The sequence below is a fragment of the Cupressus sempervirens genome, chromosome 3 (assembly GCF_028749045.1).
Source record: "Cupressus sempervirens isolate cs-2001-9-10 chromosome 3, ASM2874904v1, whole genome shotgun sequence".
Classification (NCBI taxonomy): Eukaryota; Viridiplantae; Streptophyta; class Pinopsida; order Cupressales; family Cupressaceae; genus Cupressus; species Cupressus sempervirens.
The window spans coordinates 229193040-229218848 of NC_143120.1; the positions used below are offsets into that span (position 1 = coordinate 229193040).

General features: G+C 36.3%; 1 protein-coding gene across 3 annotated transcripts in view; it reads right to left on the reverse strand.

Moving 5' to 3' along the window:
• The window catches only part of NQR (ARP protein (REF)), a 297015-nt gene that overhangs the window by 184549 nt on the left and 86657 nt on the right, over positions 1–25809 (reverse strand). For all 3 annotated transcript variants that reach the window (XM_089819174.1, XM_089819172.1, XM_089819173.1), the window contains exons 6-7: positions 19977–20064; positions 13839–14037 (exon numbers count right to left, since the gene is read on the reverse strand). In XM_089819174.1, the coding sequence (XP_089675300.1) occupies positions 13839–14037; positions 19977–20064 (287 nt within the window). The remainder of the gene's footprint in view (positions 1–13838; positions 14038–19976; positions 20065–25809) is intronic.

Sequence of the window (25809 nt, forward strand, 5' to 3'; positions counted from 1 at the left end):
TGCCAATTTATGTCATTGTCACGTATCGAACATTTGACTATAATTTTGATATGTTGTTGTACCTTTTCCTTACTAACATTGTCAGGTATACTGAATTCTGCTCCCACAGTAGCCAACTTATTAGCATGCAAAATTTAAACTTCTAGAGACAACAATTAGATCAAATGCATCAAAGTTCTCAATTTCATCCAATACTATGTGTTTGTAGCTCTTAAGTGTGTCATTTTTTGTCACATGAAACCTCTAACCTGATTGACAATTAATTCACTATCTCCAAATACTTTCACGCACTTCACACCCCTCATCCTAGCCCCTTCCAGACCTTGAATTAACCCTTCATATTCAGCTGTATTTTTTATACATGCAAAACTGAACCGAAAGGATGCACAACGATTATCCCATTGAGGAGGTACTAGCATTGCCCCTACACTTAAACTATTCTTGCTCCTAGAACTGTCAAGTACAACTCTCAAACATTGTCTTGCTTATCATCAACTTCCTTTGAACTCTTAAAAAAGTTTGGTATAACCGACCTAGCCTCTTGAAACATAAAATTTCCTAAACCAACATCTAAAAAACTGTTGTTTTCACTTCTTAATGCATCCTTCATTGCCCACTTATCAAGTAGAACATCGTGAATGCTCTCAACTTGGGTGTCTATTTCTGAGACAATAGGATTCTAATTTTGATCGAATGCAATACAGTTTGCATTGATTGTATTGGACCAATCTAATGAAAGCTAACCCCCTATTTTGGTTGTGAACTCCAATTACAAACAAAGGGCAAAATATGGGGGAAGGTCAACCACAAAAATGTCTTGAGAGATTGAAAAGTTAGGGCATGCATCGAGAGTCTTGACAATAGAACCATCTAATTGTACTACCCCTTTCTCCAAAGGTTAATAAATTAGTCGTAGTTGATCAGCTATCTTCTTAGCCATCACAGAGCTGGTACCTCCTGTAAAGTTTCTTGCTAGATTTCAAATTTGTGGCTTGCTGATGCACAATTTTATTGCAGGTATTAACACTGTTGACAAAGGATGGATTTGTTCTAGAATCTATAGAAGTTAGTACAGAGATAATAGAGATACTATAATATTCTTGAACTTGAAATGTCCTTTGATCCTTTGATGTGCTAGCATTAATTAATTTCGATGATTTGTTTACTCAGGCAGATTAGGTATACATATCACACGAAAGGTTGTGATGGTGAATGGTCATGTCTCCGAATGGAGACATGGACATTCACAATCACATCAATTCGGTGTAACTAATCATGCTCGATTTGTTTACAAACTTAACACAAGTTTAACAATGTATTACTAATCATAATGACCGTAGCCTGACATAAAGTACAGATCGATAGTGATCTAAAATCAAAGGAATCAACAATAAGTTTCCATCATGCCTTAAATGATCTCAAAAATATATATATGATCGTCAGTTCCAACTATGTATGATTCACATGCAGCAAGGATACATATGCATATATATACAATAGTATGTGCATCATACTGTTGTACATATATACATATGTATGTTGATCGTATTTTGACAGACTAAAGCTATATGTTTTAACACTCCCTCTTAGCTAGGGAAGACAAAGTGCATATATATAAGTTCTTATTTGAAAAGTAATATCCTCTAGATATATTTAAGAAATGCAAGTCTCATGATATTCTTTCGAGTTATGGTGTGTACACAGATATCAAGTCTTGTGATATCTACCATAACAGATCATGGTATATCCATAGATATTATGTCACGTAATATCCACCATGAGTTTGAACATATTGATCTTCAACAGATATCAAGTCACATGATATCTATCAACATGCTTTTTTAACTATCATGATTTTCCATAAATATCAAGTCACATGATATCCATCATAACAATAATCTAATAATTATAAAGTCGTTACCTTATATTATTAGAATCAACATTTCATTATGTAACATCTGGTTTTCCCAGGTCTAAATTAACATCTATCATACTCAAAGAATATAGTTATTACTTTGTTTCATAGGAAGACAATTATATCATTCAAGTTCATGTGAATAAGTTTTACCGCTAAAATCAATTAGACAAAATTTCTTAACTTAAAAACTTGAAATAACATTAATTGAAATTATTACAGAAATTGAAAACTACATACCTCGGAAAACTAAGATCGAATTCAAACTAGGGATGCTTCTGCAACCACCCGGGTTAGTCCACAAATACACTATAACAATTTCACATGACAACTATCATCTAAAAACCGCTATCCTAAAATCAAATGATAATTACAATTAAATACTTCTATTATTTTAAATTAGGGCATCACATACCACTGTATCAATTAGGGCATCATGTACCATCGGTTCATTTAGGGCTTCTAATATTGCTATATCACTTAGGACTTCCGCTACCACGGATTCAATTAGAGCTTCTGATACCACTGATTCAGATAGGGCTTCCAATACCACGAATTCAATTAGGGCTTTCAATACCACTGTATCATTTAGGGTTCCAGTCATCTCTCAATCAATTAGGGCTTCAGATTCCTTTCCTTCCGATTACTTAACTGTGACAGTATCTCAAGATTAGAAAATATACTATATTCATTATTCATGATAGTAAAATGACGATCACAATGAAATAACTCAATTTAACCTTACCTCCTATATAAGAGTGATAATACCTGTTTCTGATAAACAATTGAATATATGAGTCCAATGCACGTCTGGCAACTTAAGAAGAGGTGAAACATTGTTAGGAGCTTTACCACCCAACCTCAGACCAAATCTTATCCCCACACGATCTCTAACGAGAAAGGCCCTCCCTACCCAGAATAGATAGGGGTCATCTTGCCATCCACTAGGCATCCTAGTATTTAACACCATATGACTTGGCAGCAGGAGAATACAATATCAGGATCAAGCATGAGCTAATATTATTAACAAATCTAATTTCTTAATTTTGTTTACAGGTTAAATCTTCATCCCTTCACCATTATTTGGCCTATCTGCCAAGTGAATTCCTCAGTGTCAATATATTCTAATTTCTTGCATGGTAATATGTTAAAGCTTTGCAATCATATGGATTCATTCAAGATTATCTCAGTTTCAATGGACTATATAATTGGTGTAGGCTCAGGATCATTTAAATGATTGGATTCATAAAACACCTCGGATATCGTTTCTATTCATTTCTCTGCTCAAATTTATCACCAGTTCAAAGATACTTATCTACATATATGTTTCATCAGGCCAAAGTCTCATAAAGCCTATGTAACGCATACACTATTTTCTCTTAATTTATTCCTCTTCACCTTTAATGGCATCCTTGCCGGTGAGTTCCTTGGTGTTTGAACATTATGACATCTTTTACACTTTTATTAAATGCATGGAAAGAACTATAGTATGATAGACAAGTTCTTTGATTCATGGATCTTAATACTGTTTTACATCCTCTGTATAACAAAGACATTCTCAAAATTATTGATAGTAAACAAGTAGCATGATAACGAATTCTTGTATTTTCTTTTATAGGTTCATCTACACCTCATCACCATAATCAGGCCATCAAGTCGGTGATTCCTTGGTGCCTTCAAATTAGCTTTACAAATATACTCCGCACCTTCTTCACCCTATTCTAGCTTTTAGCCTGGTGAATTCCTTGGTGCCTTCAAATTATCTCATCTCAGTTATTAAACTTATATCTAAACTGCATGATAAATGTTTTTTCTGAGAAGACAGAGTTTTAAGATGAAATTCAGAAAGTTGCATATTATAACAATAACAGACTTGAGTAAAATCATTGTTATGACAATTGACTGATCTCTAGCAGATTATAATGATTTGATAAATGTTATAGACGGCTACATTCATATCCCTATAAGAAAAGGCAAACTGAAAATAAATATCGTTTGCCTCTATCTCAAATCGATGACTCAAAAGGAAACTAAATACTTGTCAAGAATGATGAGGAAATCATACACGTTTGCTATAGGGACGTTTGCATATTAATACCAAACTTGGAAGGAATGAAAAACGTTTCTATGAAATGCATTAAATGCCCTTACGTGACTCTACCCTGTGAATATGTAGCTCGATATTGAATGAGTTCCCTACCCGCAGCAAGACTCTCAGCCGTATGCACAGGTATTACTTGTTGTTGCTTCTTCAATTGTTTTTGCATTCTAGCTGAAAGGGCTCGAATATTAAATGGCTTGGAAGCCGAGAGAAGAATGGATACCAAAAGCCAAGGAAAAGGTGTCGAGTTACGTTTGAAGTTCTCATATTATAGACATGAGCTAGTCCTTACAGCTTCCATCGGTTACAAGATCATATTCAGATTCTTTAATCAATCGGCTAAAAAGAAAATAAAGAGGGAAAAATTGAAAAGGAAAGAAGATGAAGAGTTTTTAAATAATTCATATTATTTATATTTATCTTATTTGTAACATTACTTATTAATTATTAAATTATAATGGTGCCAAAAATCATTTTATTTATTAAATGCATGTATATAAATTATTATTAAAATAATATGACGAAAGATAAATTAAAATCCTTTAAGATACATTTTATATTTAAACTTAATTTATTTGATTAAATTATTAAATAACTCATGCAAGTCCCGTAGATGTATTCTTTTCAAATCGCTAGGTCCTTTACCAGTCTGCCCAGTGATGGTGATGCTCTGTTCTTTTCTGACAATGATTCGACCCCTTTGACATGCTCCCTGCAAAGAATTTCTACGTAATTATTATAAATTATTTAATCATAAATAATCATAACAGTTAACCTTTCATCTTAATTCCATGAATTCGTGATTAACGATCAACTAACATGTCATCTTCACTAGAAATCATAACGACTAACTATCTTACCATTTCACCAGATTATAACAAATTAAACTGCCAACTGACTTCATACGAACCTCAACGGCTATATTCGAACCTAGGTCAAAAATTGGGATGTAAGACATTATAAAAGATTGTCACCTTTTAATAATGTACATAGGGTAGGCCCATAAGTCACAAAGTCACACATATAAAAAAAGAGTTTACACTTTAAACATCTTTATTAAAATAATACAAATTTACAAAGTTGAGACTCAATCTCATAAACTTACATTTCAACCATACCAAGTTTCTTTCTACAATGATCAACCTTCACTTAAGGAAGAGCCTTGGTGAGAATGTCAACTATTTGATCACCAGTATTAATAAATTCCAACTGAATAGCTCTTCTTTCCACCATGTCTCTTACGTAGTGGTAAGGAATTTCTATATGCTTGGATGTATCATGAAATACCAGATTCACAGATAACTTGATACAACTTTGGTTATCACAGTGAATGGTTGTAGATTTCATAGGCTTATGGAATAAGTTAGAAAGCAACTTCTGAAGCCACACTACTTCTCTCGCTTTCATTGCTGTTACAATATACTCTGCCTCAGTAGAACTCTGAGCAATAGAAGCTTGTTTTCTGCAGATCCAAGAAATCATGGTTGATCCTACACTGAAAAAACATCTTGATGTGCTCTTTCGGTCTTTTAGACTTACGGCCCAATCAGAATCAGTATATCCATGTAAATCCAAGCTGGTATTCTCATTTAAGTTCATACCCAATAGTGCCTTGGAGATACCTTAATATATGTTTCAAGGCAACAAGATGAATTTCACGAGGCTCACACATGAACCGACTAATGCATTCATAACATAGCAGATATTAGGTCAAGTATTACAAGATACATCATAGACCCAATTATTTGTCTATATAAAGTGGGATCAACTAGTCTAGATTCAACACTTGCTTCCTTTAGCTTGTGTAAGTTGGTTTCCATAGTTGTTGACATAGGTCGATAGTCCCACATTCCAAATATATTCAGAATATCAACAGTATACTTCTTTTGATGCAGGAAGATATTCCCACACTTCTAATGAACTTCCAAACCAAGGAAGTAATGAAGAATTCCTAAGTCCTTCATTTCAAATTCAGAAGCCAAATTTTTCTTACACTAATTAATGATATGTTCTTCCGCTATAATTAGAAGGTCCTCAACATAAAGAATTAGAATCAACATATCACCTTTAGTTACCTTAAAGTAAAGATTTGGATCAGCAACATTCTTAGTGAATCCAAAACTTAGAAGGTATTTATCAATCCTTTCATACCAAGCTCGGGGAGCCTGTTTGAGTCCATATAGAGCCCTCTTCAATTTACATACATAAGAGGCAGCATCATGAGTCACAAATCCTTCTTAATGTTCCAAGTATACTTCTTCCTCAATTGTTCCATTTAGAAAAGCAATTTTTACATCCATTTGATGGATTTTCCAACCTTTGGCTGTTGCAATGGCTATTACAACTCTAACTGAGGTATACCTGGCAACTGGTGCAAAAGTTTCTTCAAAGTTGATTCCTTCCTTTTGAGAAAACCATCTAGCCACAAAACGAGCTTTATGTTTTTCAATGCTACCATCTGCAGCATACTTAACTTTGAAGAGCCATTTGGAAGAAACAACATATTTTCCTTTAGGTCTAGTAACTATATGCCAAACATCATTTTTTAATATCGACTGATATTCTTCTACCATTGCATCTTTCCAAGCTAAATGTGCTTCTGAAGCATTTGAAGGTTCGCGATTTGGACTCTCACACATGAATGCATTGGATGTTAGTTTTCAAGGTCTTTTGCTTTCTCTGAAAGTCCTTGAAGGTGCTGCAAATTCATCTCCTTCCTCTATATTTTTTCTTGCCCAAAGTGGCCTTTTAGAATTACCAAGACTCTCTTCTTGAGTCCTAGAAAGAATCTCAGTTTCACTTGACGTTTCTTCAAGGTACTCCCTCTGAATCTCAGTAGCAAGAGCCTCTTCTTGGGGACAGGATAAATCATTTGAAGTTTTGGCTCTTTTGAAAGCAATATCTTCTTCAAAGATGACATCTCTGTTGAGTTCTATTTGTTTCTGTCTAGGTATGTAGATTCTGTATCCTTTTACTATTTCATTATAACCAATAAGAATTCATTTTCTTCTAGTAGGTTCTAACTTAGTCCTTTTCTCTTTAGGTACATGAACATACACAGGACATCCAAATATCCTTAGATGACTAATGTCAAGTGTCTTTCCTGAAAATGCTTCTTCAGGAGTTTTGTTGTCCAAATATGAGTGAGGACATTTATTCTGAATATAGATTGTTGTATTAGATGCTTCGGCCCAAAATGACATGCTCAAGTTTTGATCAAAAATCATAGCCCTAGCAGCTTCTACAATAGTTTTGTTTTTCCTTTCAACAACTCCATTTTGTTGAGGATTGTAGGGAACAGTGTACTCCCTTTTAATCCCAACAGGTTTGTCGAATTCTTTAAATATCTCAAAAGTGTATTCTTTCCCATTATCTATTCTTAGAACTTTAATTTTCTTTTCTGAGGAGTTTTTAGTGATAGTTTTGAATTCTTTAAACTTAGAAAGAATCTCTTCAAATTCTTTGCACTTAAGAAAGTATATCCATGTCTTTCTTGAGAAATCATTAACAAATATCACATAGTACAAGAACCCTCCTATGGATGGTGTAGACATGGGTCCACATAGGTCAAAGTGCACTAGTTCTAACACATCTTTAGTTTTGCTCAAACTGTAAGGAAATGACTTTCACTGTTTTCCCCTAAGGCACAACCTTCGCAAGATTCATTGTGAATATGACTTAATTTAGGTATTCCAGTTACCAACTTCTCCATAGATGTTAGAGCACGGAAGTGGATATGACCTAATCTTCTATGCCATATTTCATTTGATTCTAAAGTCTCAAGAACAAGTAAAGATTTTTCTTAGTGCAAAGCTCATACAGTAGTCCTTGTCGTATTCCTATTGTTAGAGCCTTCTTTATAGTTGAATTCTTAGGCCATGCTAGTACCTTACCTTCCATGAATGCAATTCTATAACCATCATCTTCAAGTGTAGATATCGATATTAAAATCCTTTTAATACCTGGTACATAAAGAACTCCAGAAAGCTCAATAGAATTTCCAGATTTCAATTTGATGGTTCAGGTCCCAATTCCTTTTACGAAATGTGCAGAATCATCACCAATTGTAACTTCTTCATCCGTTTCTATTTGCATGCTTTCCAAGTTATCCTGATATCCAATGATATGTCTTGAAGATCCACTATCAATTATCCAAGTGTTGGATTTGGTTGAGATTTGACTAGACAATGTTGAATAGAAGGCATACTTCTTGGGTTCGTGATCTTCATTTGATTTAATAGTTTTGGCAAATATGCTTGAATTTTTGATCGATCAGGACAATTTAGTGCATAATGCCCATATTGATCACATCTGAAACATTGAATTTTGGGCAGGTCTTTCTTCTGTTTTGATTGTCCTTTTCTGTGAAAGTTTCTTTTCCTTTTGTTGTTCTTCTTCTTTCCCTTCTTATGACAGTTGGTGTTAAGAACTTGAATGTCTTCATCTAAGGTTTTATGTTTTCCTTTAATCATTAATCTCGATTCTTCTTGAAGACAATCAGATCTCAATCGATCTAGTTTTGGGATTTTAGATCTAGCACTTATACCTTGTACAAAAGACTCCCAAGAATTTGGTAATCCTCCTAACGCTATTAGTGATAACTCTTGGTTGACAATCTCATTAACTAACAGAAGATAATTGATCTCTCAATTCTGTGATTCTCATGAAGAAGGCATTCATTGTTTCTCCTTTATTCATGCTAATATTATTCATTTGTCTTTTTAGAGCAAGCTTTCTACCAATATTATTTACTATGAATGTATTTTCAAGAGATTTAAACATGCAATATTTTGTAGCATGTTTTGCCACAATAAGCACTATGTGATCTCGAACTGCATCCACGATTATCTTCATGGCTTTCTCATTATTCTCTATCCATTCAGTTTTCTCTGGATCATCTTTAGGTTCCTCTTTTTCTTCTCTTACAAAAGATTTCAAATTGTTTTCTTTTAATAACATTGTTATACGAAGTTTCCAGGATTTGAAGTTATTAGCACTTGTAAGGTGGTGTTCGAATCTTAACATGTTTGTCATCTTGCAGACAAATGAGAGGCCGCAATTTAATGTGTAATCTGATCTCTTAAACTTAATGAGATCTCTCCTTAACAAGGCTCTGATACCATGTAATGTTTCTTACCAAATTTCAAATTTGTGGCTTGTTGATGCACAATTTTATTGCAAGTATGAACATTGTTAACAAAGGACGGATTTGTTCCAGAATCTGTAGAAGTTAGTACAAAGATAATAGAGATAATTTAATATTCTTGAACTTGAAATATCCTTCAATCCTTTGATGTGCTAGCATTAATTAATTTTGATGCCTTGTTTATCGGGCGGATTAGGTATACATATCACACGAAACATGTCAGTGATCAAGATGGACGCTTAATCAATATCTTTTGGATAGAACTATTTCGACTAGCAGAACTGTTTCGACTGGCATGGACAAAATTGTCACCAATTACTAGTTACCACCCTCAGACAGATGGAAAAATGGAGATTGTGAATAAGTGGCTCGAAGGCTACCTTTGGAACTATGTTTCGACACAACAACGGGCATGGGTCAAATGGATACACCTCAAGGAATATTGTTACAATACCACGTACCACATGTCCATCGGGATGGCACCATTCAAGCTCTATTCGAGTACGAACCCCTTTCCTTCATCAACATAGTTCTGGTGGACAGTCGGGCACCAAGGGCGAGGGACTGGCTTCAAGAGGGACAGGACATCCTAATATGCCTGAAAGAGAACTCACAACAAGCACAGAACCAACAAAAGATGTACGGCAACAAACACCGAATAGAGAGGAGTTTCGAAGTAGGAAACTTGCTCTACCTCAGGCTCCAACCATATTGACAATCCTCATTGAAAGAACAGGGAAAAGAAAAACTGAAGCCACGATTTTATGGCCCTTATCGTATAGTGCGCTGCATCGGTGAAGTTGCCTATGAGCTAGAGCTTCCTAAGGGGAGCTATATTCATAACATTTTTCACGTTTCGTGCCTAAAGAACGATGTGGGACAGAACGTAAGAGTAGCTACAAACCTTCCACCGCTCGAGGAAGAAGGAAAGCTCATATTAGAACAAGCAAAGATCATTGAAATACGTGAGAAGACCCTACGGAACAAAAAGGTGAAGGAATATTTGGTACGCTAGAAACACTTGCCACTAGAAGACGCAACCTAGGAAGGCGAGTACATTCTACAGCATCCGGCATTGCATTTGCTTCACGACAAGCAAATTTTGGGACGGGAGGACTGTAATATCCCCACCATACAATAGATTATTTATTAATCAAACTATTGTTAATGGGCCGATTGATTTAATACATCTCGAACCCATTTTTGTTTTGTTTCCGTAGTTGTGTTCCCGTTGGCTATCTTTGTACACCCTTGGAAAGCTTTCTCCAACGGGTATTTAAGCACGGCTTGTAGGTAGTTTTTAGGTATGCAATTTGGATTATTTTCTCTATACTGCGAATTCCTGTTGAAGTTCTCTGTTGTTCACCATTTTGGAAGTGAAAGACCTTCCCTATTTAATTTTATCTGATTTCGGTGGAATTTAACCCTCACCCTATTCCATCACCTATAACACTTCACTCAGATCTAGCAAATTGAAGCATCACCTTTTGGCATATATATTAATTGAAGGATTATTTGTATTCAAGTCTCTATTATTGTGTTTGGATTTCATCTAAATCTATTGTGCTTATGTATGAACAAGATTACAATCATAGTTATGGCTTAGATACCTAACCATGCAGCTTGCAAACACTCCCATATTGCTTCCTCATTGCCCGTATGGCCTTCATTCTTACCATCCACCCACACCTTCGTACTTCCCTTCCAACCTCCATCTATCCACCATACAACTTACCGTACGGCCATCTTGGATCTCACACTGTACACCATCCCATCCATCTCCACCATATGCCCAACATAGACCACCGTACGCCTAGCATAGACCACCATACAGTCATCCTTGACCACCGTATGGCTTCAATTGATCACTATACAGCCCTCTGAACCGTACACATTGCTGCCTTCTTCAACCATATGGCCAAAATATAATCCTCTATATGGCCATTCTTGTGTTTCCCACACCGTACGGTCCATACCTTAGAGTCTTAGACAAACTGTACGGCCATCAAGCCAATAATCTCCAACCCTCTGCACTTGGGAACATTTCACAATTCCTCTCAAAAAGACTTCAAGAGTTCATGGTATTGAAGCACAAGGAATTTTATAAACCTCATCATGTCATCTCTCTATTCTTAGAAGCTATTAGAACACAAGTGGCAACCGAACACAAGGGCACATTGGTGCTAGCAAACCAGGTAGAGCCCTATAAACCAGCCATGACCTATTGGATGCACATGGACACCTTTGGCATAGGACCAAGAGTAGGAGAGCCAAAGCGGAAGTAACCCAAATAGGTAGTACAGGAAAGCTCAAGTGAGGAGGATGAGGAGGAGCCTTCCGAAGAAGAGGAAACATCCTCAAATTCATAGGATGCAGAAATCCGCTTAAGTCACTTGAAAGGCACACCTCGAGATATCACCTTCCTACCACCTAGAGAAGGACTACTACCGATGGGGATACCTGAGTACACTTAAGTCCACCATTCTAACCCAAGTATGGAGACAGGAGTTCAAGGCAGTGTCCATACAAAGGAAAGTGTCCATGGAGACAACCGTACAGTGGACTATACGGATGACCGTGCCAGGGAGGATAGGGAGAATAAGCCTACTGAAGGTGAAGGAGATAGTCATCTGCAACAACTTCCACAATGGGGGGCAACCAATCTCACTTCTAGGAGTATTGCAAACACTTCCCTCAGATCAGCAACCTGGTACTAAGGTGATCGACCTCAAGTGCCAGAAGCAGGTGTGGACACAAGGTACAACTACAAACACCATTGGGTACAGAAGTGGTCCACCCTATTTCTTTGGTGGTGCAACCTATAGGACAATTGGACAGCCAAAAGGAGAAATAGGTGGAGGAAACTCAGCTGCAGAGGACACACCGATTGAGGACACAGTATTGGACGAGGCGGATAAACTGTTTGAGGAAGAAGGGATGGTATCTCCACCCTCACCGAACCTTGTGGAGGAAGAGGATGAAAATCTCATAGAAATACAAAGTGGAAGAGTGAGACCGTCTAAGCCATTTTTCTTCGAAGACAAAGCTGCAATATTCTTGAAAGAATTACAAGCTACGGAACATTCCACCAAAGAAATAATCACATAGCTAAAAATCAGAATATGCGGGCCATAGTTCGAGTAGCTAAATCATTGGTAGTATTTATGCACAAAGGTTTCCATACAGACTGGGAGTTGCTTCAGCAAAGTAGCTATAAACACGAAGAAATGGCTGCATAATGGACTAAGCAATACACCATACATCTACCTCAAGAACAACCACCACTCATACAAACACTTGCAGACATGGAAGTTGCCTTTAGAAGGACATGCTTAGAACTCCAGCAAGGGAAGGATTTGGCACAACAGTTGGCTAAGGAGCGGGAGCTTGAAAAGCTGCTCTAGAAGAAAAGTGGAAGGCAGAAAAGGCTGCCCTGGAAGACAATTGGAAACTAGAAAAGGTGGCCTTGGAAGACAAAATCACAACAGCAGAAGAAAAGAAGATGGATGCCTTGCGAGTTTTGCCAAGAGTTCATGCCAAATAGGAGGTAGTTGAACGAGATCTTCAGCAACTCCATGGAGCCCCATGTACAAGGATGTCCTCCCAACCCTCTTCTTGAACCTAGTTTTTTTTCTCTGTTTTGTCGGGCAATCGTCTGGAAGACGACTTCTTTTTGGGGGGGATAAATGTAATACATAATAATGTAATATTGTGTTAAAATTAATTCAACATTGTGGGGCGGGTAGTTAGGAAGCGAGAGGATGCATTTGTTGGTTTTCCCAACCAACCGACTATGTTATAAGAACTTTGAGTTATGAACAATGTACTCATGTGTTTGGTAATCAATAAAAGAAATAACATTTCCTCGCCATTTGGTATTCTGGTACAAATAATGAATGTTCCATTAGTATTATTGAATCTATGTTGTATTACTCTATGTATCTTGTGTGAATAACCATTCTACAACTTTCAAGTCCGAGGATGTGGAATTGGCCTGCTAGGAGTAGCCTCCCATAGTAAGGATGAGTGTGGGGGTTACGGTGTTACTTCTTAAAGATGCCCCATTCACCATTGTGATGTTAATACCCTTATTTTTGCAGCTAGGTATGCAATGGGCATCAATACATTTTTGGCTGATGAAGCTATGAGCGGATCCACTATCTATAAGGACCTTTATCTCTTCTCCATCTATTTGACCTCTAACTTTTAAGATTCTCAAGTCATCTGATATAACAGTTCAGTGAAGTTTTCTGCCTCATTACCTAAAGGTACATCTGTATCTTTGAAGTGGAAAATAATGCTCATCTAAAGAAATGGCTCTACAGCCCCATATAGAAGTGCTTAAAACACATCAAGAATGATTTAAAGTTTACTTCCTTTATGTCTTTTAATACATTCTGCAATCAGCCTTAGCTTAGTCAATAACAAAATTATGTATCAGCATAGGAAGCTCACTTTTGTTCAAACTAAGAAGCCCCAAAAACAGAAGAAAGGTGATGATTAATTTTGACTTTAGCTTAAAAAACACGACTAAATTATAATTCTAACAAAAACTGTATCAGTTATCAATGATTGACCTGCATATTTGTTTAAAATGAAATCAATGCTAGCATTAAATAAATATCAATCTTTAAAATGGATCGGTAAGGCAAATTAGAAGTAATTTTATCACTCACACTTTTTCAAAATTTTCAGGAATTGTCGGCACAACCTTAAAATTCATTTGTGCTTTATATGAGATCTTATTCTTCATTTTCGAAGATACTAAATACTTCTTTTTCTCTTCAGCAGTTGGCCAATATTTGAAACCCTGTCGGTTTGTTATCCATAAACATTCTCCTGCCTTTGTCTCGTCTTCTATTAGCTCAAAAGCACCTGCAACAAAAAGTGTGAACTCAACATGGTTAATTGCCATAAATGCAAACACTCTCAGAGCAAGTTCTAAAAGAAGTTACAAACAGAAAAACAAATTATTAGATGTGATCTGTTTCATAGTAATATAATTTTACTTTTTAGACACAACCTTACATTCCCCATTCAATAAAAAATAATGCTGCAGTTGTTGAAGTGTGTACCATCCAATTCTCTGAAAGTCTATGCATTCAATCTTCCAGCATTAGTATCAGTTCAAGGAAGCTCCATGAAGGCTATGCTGGTCCTAATTGAGGAAGCCTCTGGCGAGAGTACACTGATTGAGAAGAAGATTGACTGAGAAGAAAGGAAGTTTTCTGTTTCCAACTTGCTGGTATCAAACCAAAGGGCAAGTTTCTGTGAAGGGCCAACTAAATGAAGAAGCTGAATGCTGCTTTCAAGAGAAGGCCAATCTATTTTACAGAGAAACGACCTGTTATCCTATAAAGACCAATTCATTCAATTTTTTACGTCGACAAGGTTTCCAATTTTTTATTGAAAAATAAGGTTTAAAAAGCTGCAAAGCCAATTATACTTCGCTGTTTGAGCGTCATGTCCCTAAATATCAAAGGCAAAAAGAGAATTTCATTAATAACCTATTTGATTCCCATATGTTATTAATTATCATAAGGGAATTGATAATTAACTAATTAATAGTTATTGGGGGGCATGATGGATTAAGTTATTTATTATTTTGGGCCACAATCACTAAATTTCCCTACTAAAAGCGTTGAATTGGAATTTGAATATCTTCAAGGAGATACCTATGGAGGTCTAAAAGGAGCACTAGGAGAAATAATTTGGGCGTCAAAGTTTTGGAATTCATCTTCTACCGGACAATTGAGAGTTGATGAAAGTCAGATAGTTTGGTGGCATCACTAACCACCTGGTCTGAAAGAGTAGCAATTTCATGAATTCTCTCCTTGAGAGACGAATATGGAGATGGAAAGATATTTCTCTTGTGATTCATCATCCAGGGATTCCAAATTGTTCGTTGTTGTTGCCACTCTACTAATACGCTGCAAAACAATTACAAGAGTCATTGAAGCACAATGTTACAAAGAAATTCTAAAAAGTTGAATGAAGTCCATACATCACCAGGCGATTGTGCCACTTGTATTAGCCACAGGCCTTAATGTTTAATAGTCAACAAACAAATGCAGATTGATGCACCATTTTGAGACAGGCCTGGATTGTGATCGTGCGGTATCCAACCACAATCTTAAGACTATTAGTTACCTTTTGGTAGCTTCTCATTAAAGCATTATACAAGCCATTGAGAACTACGATCAAGTTGCATATCCTACGTACACCTATACAACACATTTCTGAGTAAGAATTATGCCTTAAGGAGTAAACATAACTTACTCTTTCATTCATGCGGGACCTAAACAGCATCCACAAGAGAACTAACATAAGTAAATTATTGATGGTTGTGGATCGAGCATCAATCTATTGTTAGGATAGCATGCAATATCCCTCTAATAATGAAATCCAATATTAATATTACTAATTGTAATTAACGAAAACTACATATATATAGTTGATTGATTATTACATAATAAATAAAAATATATATTGATTAAATAAAATTGGTTAAATCGATATAATAATTAATAATATTGATTAAACAAACAATCTCAATAAACAATTTTAATAATTAAGTATTAATTAAATAATAAATAATCATAATCACCTGACCTAATGTAGAAAGGTTACGACCCTTAGAAAAGCAACGAGCATATAAAGCATACATCAACCACGATGCAAGAGGGGAGGTAGGACTGGCAACAAAGTACAAAATGAAATCATAAGGTTTGCACATTGTTCGAGGAAGGGTCAGAGACCATAAAAAAGGGCATCAAACACATTTTGAATGGACTGCTTTACAAGACCACATTATCGGGTAATGAAGTAGCCACCAATCAAAGCAATGTGTGATAATCTGGGAAAGAAAGCATCTACGTGGAGAAAAGAACCAACGTACAATGAGTTGAGGTCCCACATCACCTACAGTCAGCAGGTAAACATGCCGAACATTCCAATTTAAAGGAGAATATATGGGGCATCACAGGGAAGAAAAAAACTTATACAAAACCTCAATACCAACACACAGATCAATTCTCATGCTAAATGTTGGAGCCATTACTCAATCCTGAATGCCAGTACTGCTGAGTAAAGCCTTAACTGTTACATATTGGTCATTCAAAGTCGGCAAAGCTTAACACAAAATATTCATTCTGCACGCAGATCAATCAGGGACCAAAGACATGAATTATTGGATGAGAAGTACTGCCACATAAGCATACTGTCAGATATCACACAATTGGGTAAGAATGTATGGCAATGTTAATTAAAAGCAATTTTATTTAGCATTTAAAGATTTTCAAAGGTGTTAAAAGAACTAGAGACGATGCTTGATCCCATCAAGTATGTAGTATAAAGATAATTTTGGCTATTAGCAAATAATAGTATTTTTAGTCTATTTTGTATGCAATTTCATTTATTAGAGAATAATGTATATTTTAAATTTAGTTTATATGATTTATTTAAGAATTCTTATAGAATCCTCAATTGGAGTAATAGTAGAATGAAAACTAAATAAATATAGATCATTATGATATAGAGAATGGTATTAATAAGATCAAGAGAATCCGGTGGTAAGGGAGTGATCTCATTTTGAGATCAAGAGAGTCCCAATCGGAAGAGAATGATCTTAAAAAGGCACAGTAGCAGAGCAGATTGGGAATTCTTTTAAAGACAAGCAGTTTCATATTTTCTGAGCATTTGAAAAGGTAAATTTATAATATATATATGTGTGTGTGTGTGTGTGTGTGTGTGTGTGTAATTACTATCATTTCTTATCAACATTCAGTAATGTAAAATGGTGCATTCAGAAAAGGAAACTAATATTATGGCGATATCAAATTATTTATTATATTTTTAATCACTTATTTTGGATTCTATAGAGGATGAATGTAATGTTCATTAAAGATTGATTCTCGAGAATGAGTTTGGGATTCCATAGAGGATGAGTGTAATGCTCATTAGAGATGGATCTCGATACCTTTAGGGGGGCTATCAGTGATTGTCATGGTCACCGTAGTCTCAGGGTTCATACCCAAATTTAGGCAGATATGGTTACCATATAAAATGAACTATATATTCATTAGAGATGGATTCCTATCTGAGGAGGATTAAAGGGACTTATGGTTTACCTAATCTCCCATAGGCAGTATATATACTGAAACCCAGTCATATGCATATGCGTAGGCTTGGATAATGGTGCCTGTATCCAAGAGATCTTGGATTAGTGCTCTATGGAAAGACGGCATGATGCCCGACCTAGAAGCAATCCTAAGATCAATTTCCCTTACTAACTTAGAATAGATTGTATTTCTTACTAACATATTTGATGTTATGCTATACTAATACTGGTTTTGCAGGTAATTTGTGAGGAGAATATCCAGGGACATTACACAGCATTAGTACAGTAAGGAGAAAGCCACGCCAAATAAATTGAGGTGATTCAAATTAAACATTGATATCAGGGAGCAACAACACCCATCATTCCCACAGGGACACCTAGCGGAGGAACAAGATTCTACCACAAAGGTCACATCGTTAATGGGGACTTTACACACCACCAACACAAAATAGAATCCACAGAGGTGTATCCTATTCTCTCTTGAATAAAGATTCTCAAATGTTATTAGAATCAATCAAGTGAGAGATTCCCAAGGTTCCTAATGTCAGGTCTTAACTGTGTGTGGATAGACCCAATATATATGAAGTTCCACACTGTTTCAGGGACAGGAACAAAAGGACGTCGAGGGACGCATTTCTGGGACGTTTCCTAAGGAGAAAAAAATAGGGGATGGCAGGGGACACCAGTATACAAATTTTCAACAATATATGTGTGTGTGTGAATTTTTTTTTAAATAAATATATAATAAGATATTATGGATAGCGAGAGGCAAAAGGAGAGAGATATGACTATGTAAATAATTGATTATCAATAAGACAATATGCAAAAAAATCACTGATTCACGAGTTACAACGATAGTATAAAAACACAAATAATAATAGCAAAAGTATAAATCACTAATAGCAACATTATAATAATAGACTCAAACATCAAAACCATGGTCTATAAATATCAAAATCAAAATGTCTCAAACATGTCAAAAAGTCTTCAGAGTCCAACATCAAATTATAAGAGGCTTCAAGCACAATATATTAAACTACGCCTCATTCTAGCTATCAAATATCCAAAGGCCCAAAATCATCTGAGTCACTGATGGCACCTTGTCCTCCTCAATCTGCCTTATTCAGTATCAACATCCCATTATGTTGCTGGTGTTTGTTGATACTCTATAGTCTGTCTGTTCTGAAGTCTCAAAACACTATGAAACCTATGGAACAAGAAAATAGTTTGCGAGGATTACGAGTGACTAGAAGAATCATCACCATCAAGTTTAGTCATATAATAAGCAGCAATTTATGGAATAATAAACAAATCCTTGTTAACAATTAAACCAAACAAATGATAAAGATAAAAGTCAAAACAGCTTCATAAAGATTAAGGAAAATAGTTATCATGCAGGCTGATTCCTTAAGCTAATGCACAGAAATGCATGAGAGCAGGCCGATTCATTAGAACGTATGAGTTTAGTAATTAATGTTTTATTAATCATAGAACATCATTTATTTTTTGAGAATGTCAATTTTATATTTTTACGGTAAGAACTATACAAGCACAAATAACAAATGAAATAAACAGCAATTTAAAACATTAAAAGATTGAATTAAAATTAACAACAATTATCACAATATAAACAGTTGTGATTTGTATAGTGTAATGGAGTAAAAAGTGTTGAATAATAAGATATAAAAGGGTGTAAGAAATGGGTATGAAGTAGATGTGTTATTTAGTAAGAGTTGTCTAACTTGAAAAGGGACATTTCCATTCATGAGATCATAGAAGATATAAAAGGCATATGAGAAGTGGTGAAACAGGATAAGGTAGAACGAACAAGCAGACCAAATTGACCAGAAAATCAAGAAACATTGTAAGAAGAGTGTATCCTGAAATGAAGCACGGTGGATAGAGAATAAATGAGAGATTTCAACACAGAATTGAGAGGAGTTCGGAAGCAAGATTTGTAATCCATTTGTGGCAGATTTGTAGTCAAAATTATTGTAGATTGGTGACCAAAGTCATAGTGGAATTTGTGAAGAGAAATTGAATGAAAGGTTGTTGCCTCTAGTGGGTTGATGCTTACAAATTGAATGTGGGGTTGGTGTCTCTAGTGGGTTGGTGCTCACAAATTGAATGAAGGGTTGGTGCCCAAAAAAATTGTAAGAGGCTATCATATACAAAGCAAGTAATTTGTCATTGTTTTCTCTTGTGAGGGTTTCCGTGTAGATCTCATGTACTACTTGTATGGTGTAATTGTAGCATCTTATGTTACTGTGTGTACAATTGATATGCTTATAGTATTAAGTTTATAACATAAAAATTGTTGTTATACTAATTCGCCCCAACACCACCCCCTCACTCTTAGTATAACCATGTGCTTATCAGAATATTATTAAAATTTCATTTTAAATTGACAAGCATTAAAAGTCATGATGAGCTTCATCTAATACCTAACTAGCAATGAAAAATCCAATATCTACCCATGGTTCAATATAAATTGAAGGAATTAAAGACCATAGCAAGCAAACTACATTTGGCAAGTACTTGAACAGACAGATAGATTTAGATCCACAATTGCTCATTTTGTTTGTCAAAGATGATAAGTAACAAGTTTACCACCTAGTTAGATGGAGAAGCTTACTGCATTAGTAAGTCTATGACATTTAAATATGTGTTTTCTTTTCCCATAATGAAAACTTACCCTTTATAACCATATCCATGGGTAAATATCCTCCTGAATATTCAAGGATTTTAGAAGGGACTTCCTTTGCCAGATCAGTTTCTACAAACTGCAAAATCAAAAAAAAAATATGGTCATTCAACTTCTTTATCTCCTAAGTAAATTTAAGAAATTACAAATAATTTACTCATTAGACGTTTTTGTGCCAATCCAGCCCTACCAAAATGGAATCCCAATTGCCACACAAATCACAGATACTGTTGGTTAAATTTATAAAATCAATAAACATGAAACAGTTTAACGATGACAAGCTTTTATAATCATTTAGAATATCACCTATATTGCAGATTATTGAAAATTAATTCTAACATGTATACATTAAAGGCATAAGAACTTTGATTCATTACCAATAACAAGAAGCACAAATTTAAGGAACCTTGGCATTTAAATTTGGATATTTACCATGGTGCAGATGGCGAGCACAAAATAGTACTATTGTATAACATTTGTTCACAAGCATACAAGAAGAAGAAGAATATCACAACCACCAGATCGCAAGTCCTAGAAGATTACATTTTTAGTCCTTTCTTTGCTCTCTATCTTACGCAAATCATCACACAATATGGTAATGACAGCCATAAGCTTTCGCCATGTCAGAGTTAACTCATGCTTTCTTACTCACTATTTATGCAAATCATCACTCAATATGGTAATGTTAGCCTTACTCTTTAGTAATTTCAATATCACCTTACATTATCCCTCATAAAGAATATAGAGATCTTATGAGCTAACCTCAACAATATCTGATCTAGAAGTCCAAAGAGTTTTTCTTGAACTAGCCCATAAACTACTGATCATATTTACAAAATGGGTCTCCTTGTACAACACACAAGTCATAAAGTGCAACAAGGGAAAATACATGACATTTGTCATTTCAAAATTTTCTTACATCCATTTTACAAAAAAAATCCATGTCTTGGTTAAATTCATCATTTGTTCTTTATTGTTATAAATGAGGTTCTCTCATTCCCACAAATTTTATCATCACCTTACCTCGTAATCATATTAATTGCATTCCTTGAAGTTTTGAACCAATGCTTTCATACACATTTATTAATCTATGCACAACAGACTAACTAATGACAACTACCTTATAATGTCAATCTAGTTATCTGTAATGTCCCCTCTTTAGCATTCATATCATGATGTTGTCGTTAGCCTATTTCTCCACGGTCCCGTAGGCTAACCAGGACATTAAAGGGACTTAGAGGCCATTTGGCCTAGATAGTTTCAGTTGCAGGTCTTTCTGAGGGGATTGAGGCAAGTTTGGGCATACTTACTATTTATAGTAAGTCATCTTGGACATGGTCAAACATCCAGTGGCAGCGGTATGTCGATGGTAATTGTTTAAAATCGACAAGAAGACTTGTTTATCATTGATAAGATTTGTTATGCATTAATAAAGCTATTTTATAAAGTTAAAATTAAATATTTAACTTTATTAATACATAGACTGTAGTTTGTGAGAAATATTTAAATTAAAAAAGTCCCCTTTATTTTATAACACATTGGAGACATAAGTTACATAAGGGGAGTTATGTTTTATCCCACATTGAGAAATCGAAGGATTGAGCTCTTGTGAGAACACTATAAAAGAAATGGAAGAGCTTCTTTTAAGTATGCTTGGATGAAAATTAAAGTTATGTTGCTGGATATCTGATTATCAGGCTTGGAGGACGGAATCCCTCTTTGCTAGCATTCTCTTCGCTGTTGGAAGACACAGTCAAGAGGATCAATGGTGTTTTCACTTCAGGGAACACGCTGGGTTTCATTTGGTGCTTTTGCATAAAGAATTTACAAGGGTTTGCAAGTGCAGATCTGAAGTTAGTTATTGCTACAATGCGCATGAATAGTATTTTGCTACAGTACCGCATGAATAGTCTTTGCTACAGTATCGCGTGAATAGTGCTGCTACAGTGTGTGAACAATGTTGGTATCAAGTTTACTTGTTTATCCGGCTGATTAGAAGTTTGGGAGGCTGTCACTCCATTCGCAAATCACTACAACATTCAATTCCAGGTTTCTTCTTTCATACTTCCATGTCTATGCATTATAATTGTTGAATACAAGTTTGAATAGTTGTCGCAGCCTTTAAGGCAGCTGTAAGTGCACATCTACATTTAAAATCACCCTTTTATCAACACATTAAAAGAGTTTCCAAATTTTTCATATATCGTTGAATGTGTGCCAAGTGTTTGTCAAAATGTTATGATGTGTATTACGCATTTTGAATGTCACTTCATAGTTGTTCGTAAATCTACTCATTGGAAATCAATTTATTGAGGAAATCAGCTTTATGAGTTTGCATACAAACTGTTTGACAATATTCCTTAAGTTAAATTTCTTCAAGCCAAAGTTCAAATCAGGGGAGTTTACGGAGAGACTGACTGAACGTTTTGATAAGAAGGATCCAGAACTCCATTTCAAGGAGTTAGCTCAGCTTAAACAATGGGGATCATTGGAAACATACATTTCAGAATTTCAGAAACTTGCAGTGTTAGTAACAGATGTATCTGAACGGAGGATACTGGTTCTATTTATGGATGGGTTAGCTGATCTGTTGAGAGGGTGGATTAAAGCTCTCAACCCTCCCACTTTGCAAGAATCCATTAAGAAAGCTCATGACATGGATTCCTCTTCAGCTTCTAAAAATAAATTCCAGGCAAAGAGTTTCCCTTCGAGGAAAGATAAGGACAGTAAACCTTTTCATAGAGAGGCTCAACCACCAAGGAGGAAAGTAAGAGGTTGGACAATGAGACACTTAATGATCTCAAGAAGAAGAAGCTTTGTTTTCATTGCAAGGAGCCTTGGGATTTGTCACATAAGTGTCCATTGAAAGCAAAAGCTAAGTAGATGGAGTATTTTTCAGCCGAAGAGTCAGTGGATAGAAATTTAGAGCAGTCATCAGAATCAGATGGAGATGATGATAATTCTTCACATGAGGAAGCACGCAGTGATAGCACGATAGCTCAGTTGTCTAGTATACAGGAGGTCGTCACTTTCAGAGTTAGGGGAGCTTTGGATGGATAGAGATTTGTGGCACTCATTGATTCAGGGGCAAACATAACTTCATTGATGAGAAGTTTGTGTCACGCAAAGGGCTACATACAGAGGAGCATAGGGGATTTAAGGTGATGGTTGCCAATGGCTTCAAAATCGACTGTACCAAGAAGATCTCCAACTTACAGCTTCGTTTGGGAGATTATGACATGACAAGAGATTTCTTTGTGGTCAACATTGGTGATTAAGACATGGTGCTTGGGATGAACCGGATGAAGTCTCTGGAAGAGTTTACATTTAACCTCCAGAAAATGGAAATGAGGTTTGAGGCAAATGGTAAGAAGATAGTGCTTAGAGGTTTGTCAGATGGGAGACTTCGAGTGGTGTCACTCAAGCGGATGCAAAGTTTCTTTAGACATGACCAGGTACAGTGGGCAGCAAAGTTCAAAGCAATGCCTGAGATGATAGAGTAGCATGAACAAAAGTATCCACCTGATGTACAGGAACTAATAACCAAACATGCTAAGGTGTTTGGTGAGATACCTCCAAGGAGACCCCCGGATAGGGGAATCGAGCATGTTATTGAGTTAGAGGAAGGGGCTAAGCCAGTCATCATCACACCCTGCCGCCATCCAAAGAGATATAAGGATGAAATAGAAAAGGCAATCAAGGAGTTGATTGACATGGGGCACATACGGCCAAGCAAGAGTCCTTTCGCTTCTTCAGTAGTATTGGTGAAGAAGGATGGTACAATGAGGATGTGCATTGATTATAGGGAGCTAAACAAGAAGACAATCAAGAATCGATACCCTATCCCGCGCATCGATGAGCTTATTGATGAATTGCACAGTGCATGCTACTTCTCTAAGATTGATTTGAGATCCGGCTACCACCAGATACGAGTTAGAGAGGTGGATGTGGAGAAGACAGCTTTTAGATGCCACTACGGACATTTTGAGTTCTTAGTCATGCCCTTTGGGTTGACTAATGCCCCCGCCACTTTCCAATCCTATATGAATAGAGTATTCAAGGATCAGTTGAGGAAGTTTGTGTTGATTTTTTTTTGATGATATACTGATATACAGCCGTACTTGGGAGGAACATTTGAAGCATATTGATGCAGTGCTCAGCATTCTAGAGAGGGAGTCATTATATGCCAAGATGAGTAAATGCAAGTTTGGGATGACAGAGTTTCTCTATCTAGGGCATATTATTAGTGCAGGAAGTGTTCGGGTTGACCCAAACAAGATCAAGGCCACTCTGGATTGGCCATCGCCGAGGAACACTTCACAACTCAAGGGATTTCTTGGGCTTTGCGGGTTCTACCGCAGATTTGTGAAGGGATTTTCACAGATAGCAGCACCACTTACAGATTTGACACGGAGAGACAGTTTCAAGTGGTCAGAGAGGGCTCAGGATTGTTTTGACAGGTTCAAGGAGCTGATGAGTACATGTCCTGTTTTAGCCATTCCAGATTTCACCAGGCCTTTTGAGCTGCAGTGTGATGCCTCGGGAGAGGGCGTAGGAGCTCTCCTCATGCAAGACAAACATCCCATCGCATATGAGAGCAGGAAATTATGAGGTGTTGAGAGAACTTACAGCATCTATGACAAAGAAATGCTAGCAATCATGCACGTGCTAGCTAAGTTCAGGCAATACTTAGCAGGGAGCTGATTCACAGTAAAAACAGATCATAACAGTTTGAAACATTTCTTTGTACAGAAGGATCTTAATGACAGGCAACAGAAATGGGTAAGTTACAGGCCTATGATTTTGACATAGTCTATGTCAAAGGGAAGAAAAATATTGTCACAGATGCTTTATCTAGAGGGCCTCATTTGCTTGTTGTTGGGATAGTCATGGATGATTGGAGAGAGTTGATCTTGGCAGAGTATGCCAAGGATAGTTGGGCATCTAGTGTTATTGAAGGAGCTATTCAGGATAGTCGATACACTGTTGTAAATGATTTGATCATTTACAAGGGAAGGATTTATTTGGTACCTAGATTTGCCATGAAGCAAAAGATCTTGAGAGCATTTCATGATTCACCATTAGCAGAACATCCAGGATTTTTTAAGACATATCGGCAGGTGAGAGAGCGCTTCACTTGGAAGGGGCTTGAATCAGAAGTGCTACAGTTCGTTAGGGAGTGCCCAGTGTGTCAATAGAACAAACAGGAACATTCCTTTCCAAGCGGTTTACTACAGCCCCTACCTATACCAAAGAAGAAGTGGGATAGCATTTTCATGGATTTTATCATAGGCCTTCCAAAGGCACAGGGTCGGGATTGTATTTTTGTTGTGGTAGACAGATTGACGAAATTTGCACATTTCTTTGCGATTTCGTCCACATATTCAGCAGTACAGACAGCAGAGCTATTCTTTCGAGAGGTATTTAGATTACTTGGGATGCCACGGAGCATAGTCAGCGACAGGGATAGTAGGTTTATGAGCCACTTTTGGCAGGAGTTGTTCAGGTTGTGTGGAATAGAGCTAACTCTGAGTACCAGTTACCACCCCCAAACTGATGGGCAGACAAAGATAGTGAATAAATGGGTTGAGGGGTACCTTCGAAACTACATTGCAAGAGAGCAAAAGGCTTGGGTGAAGTGGCTACATCTAGGGGAGTACTGCTATAATACCTCTTTCCATATGTCTATTCAAATGTCCCCTTTCATGACACTGTACGGGTATGATGCTCCTAATTTTTTTGATTTGTTATTTGGGGACAGTAGGGTGCCTAAGGCCAAGGATATTTTGCAGGAGTGTCAGGACATTATGCGATCCTTGAAGGA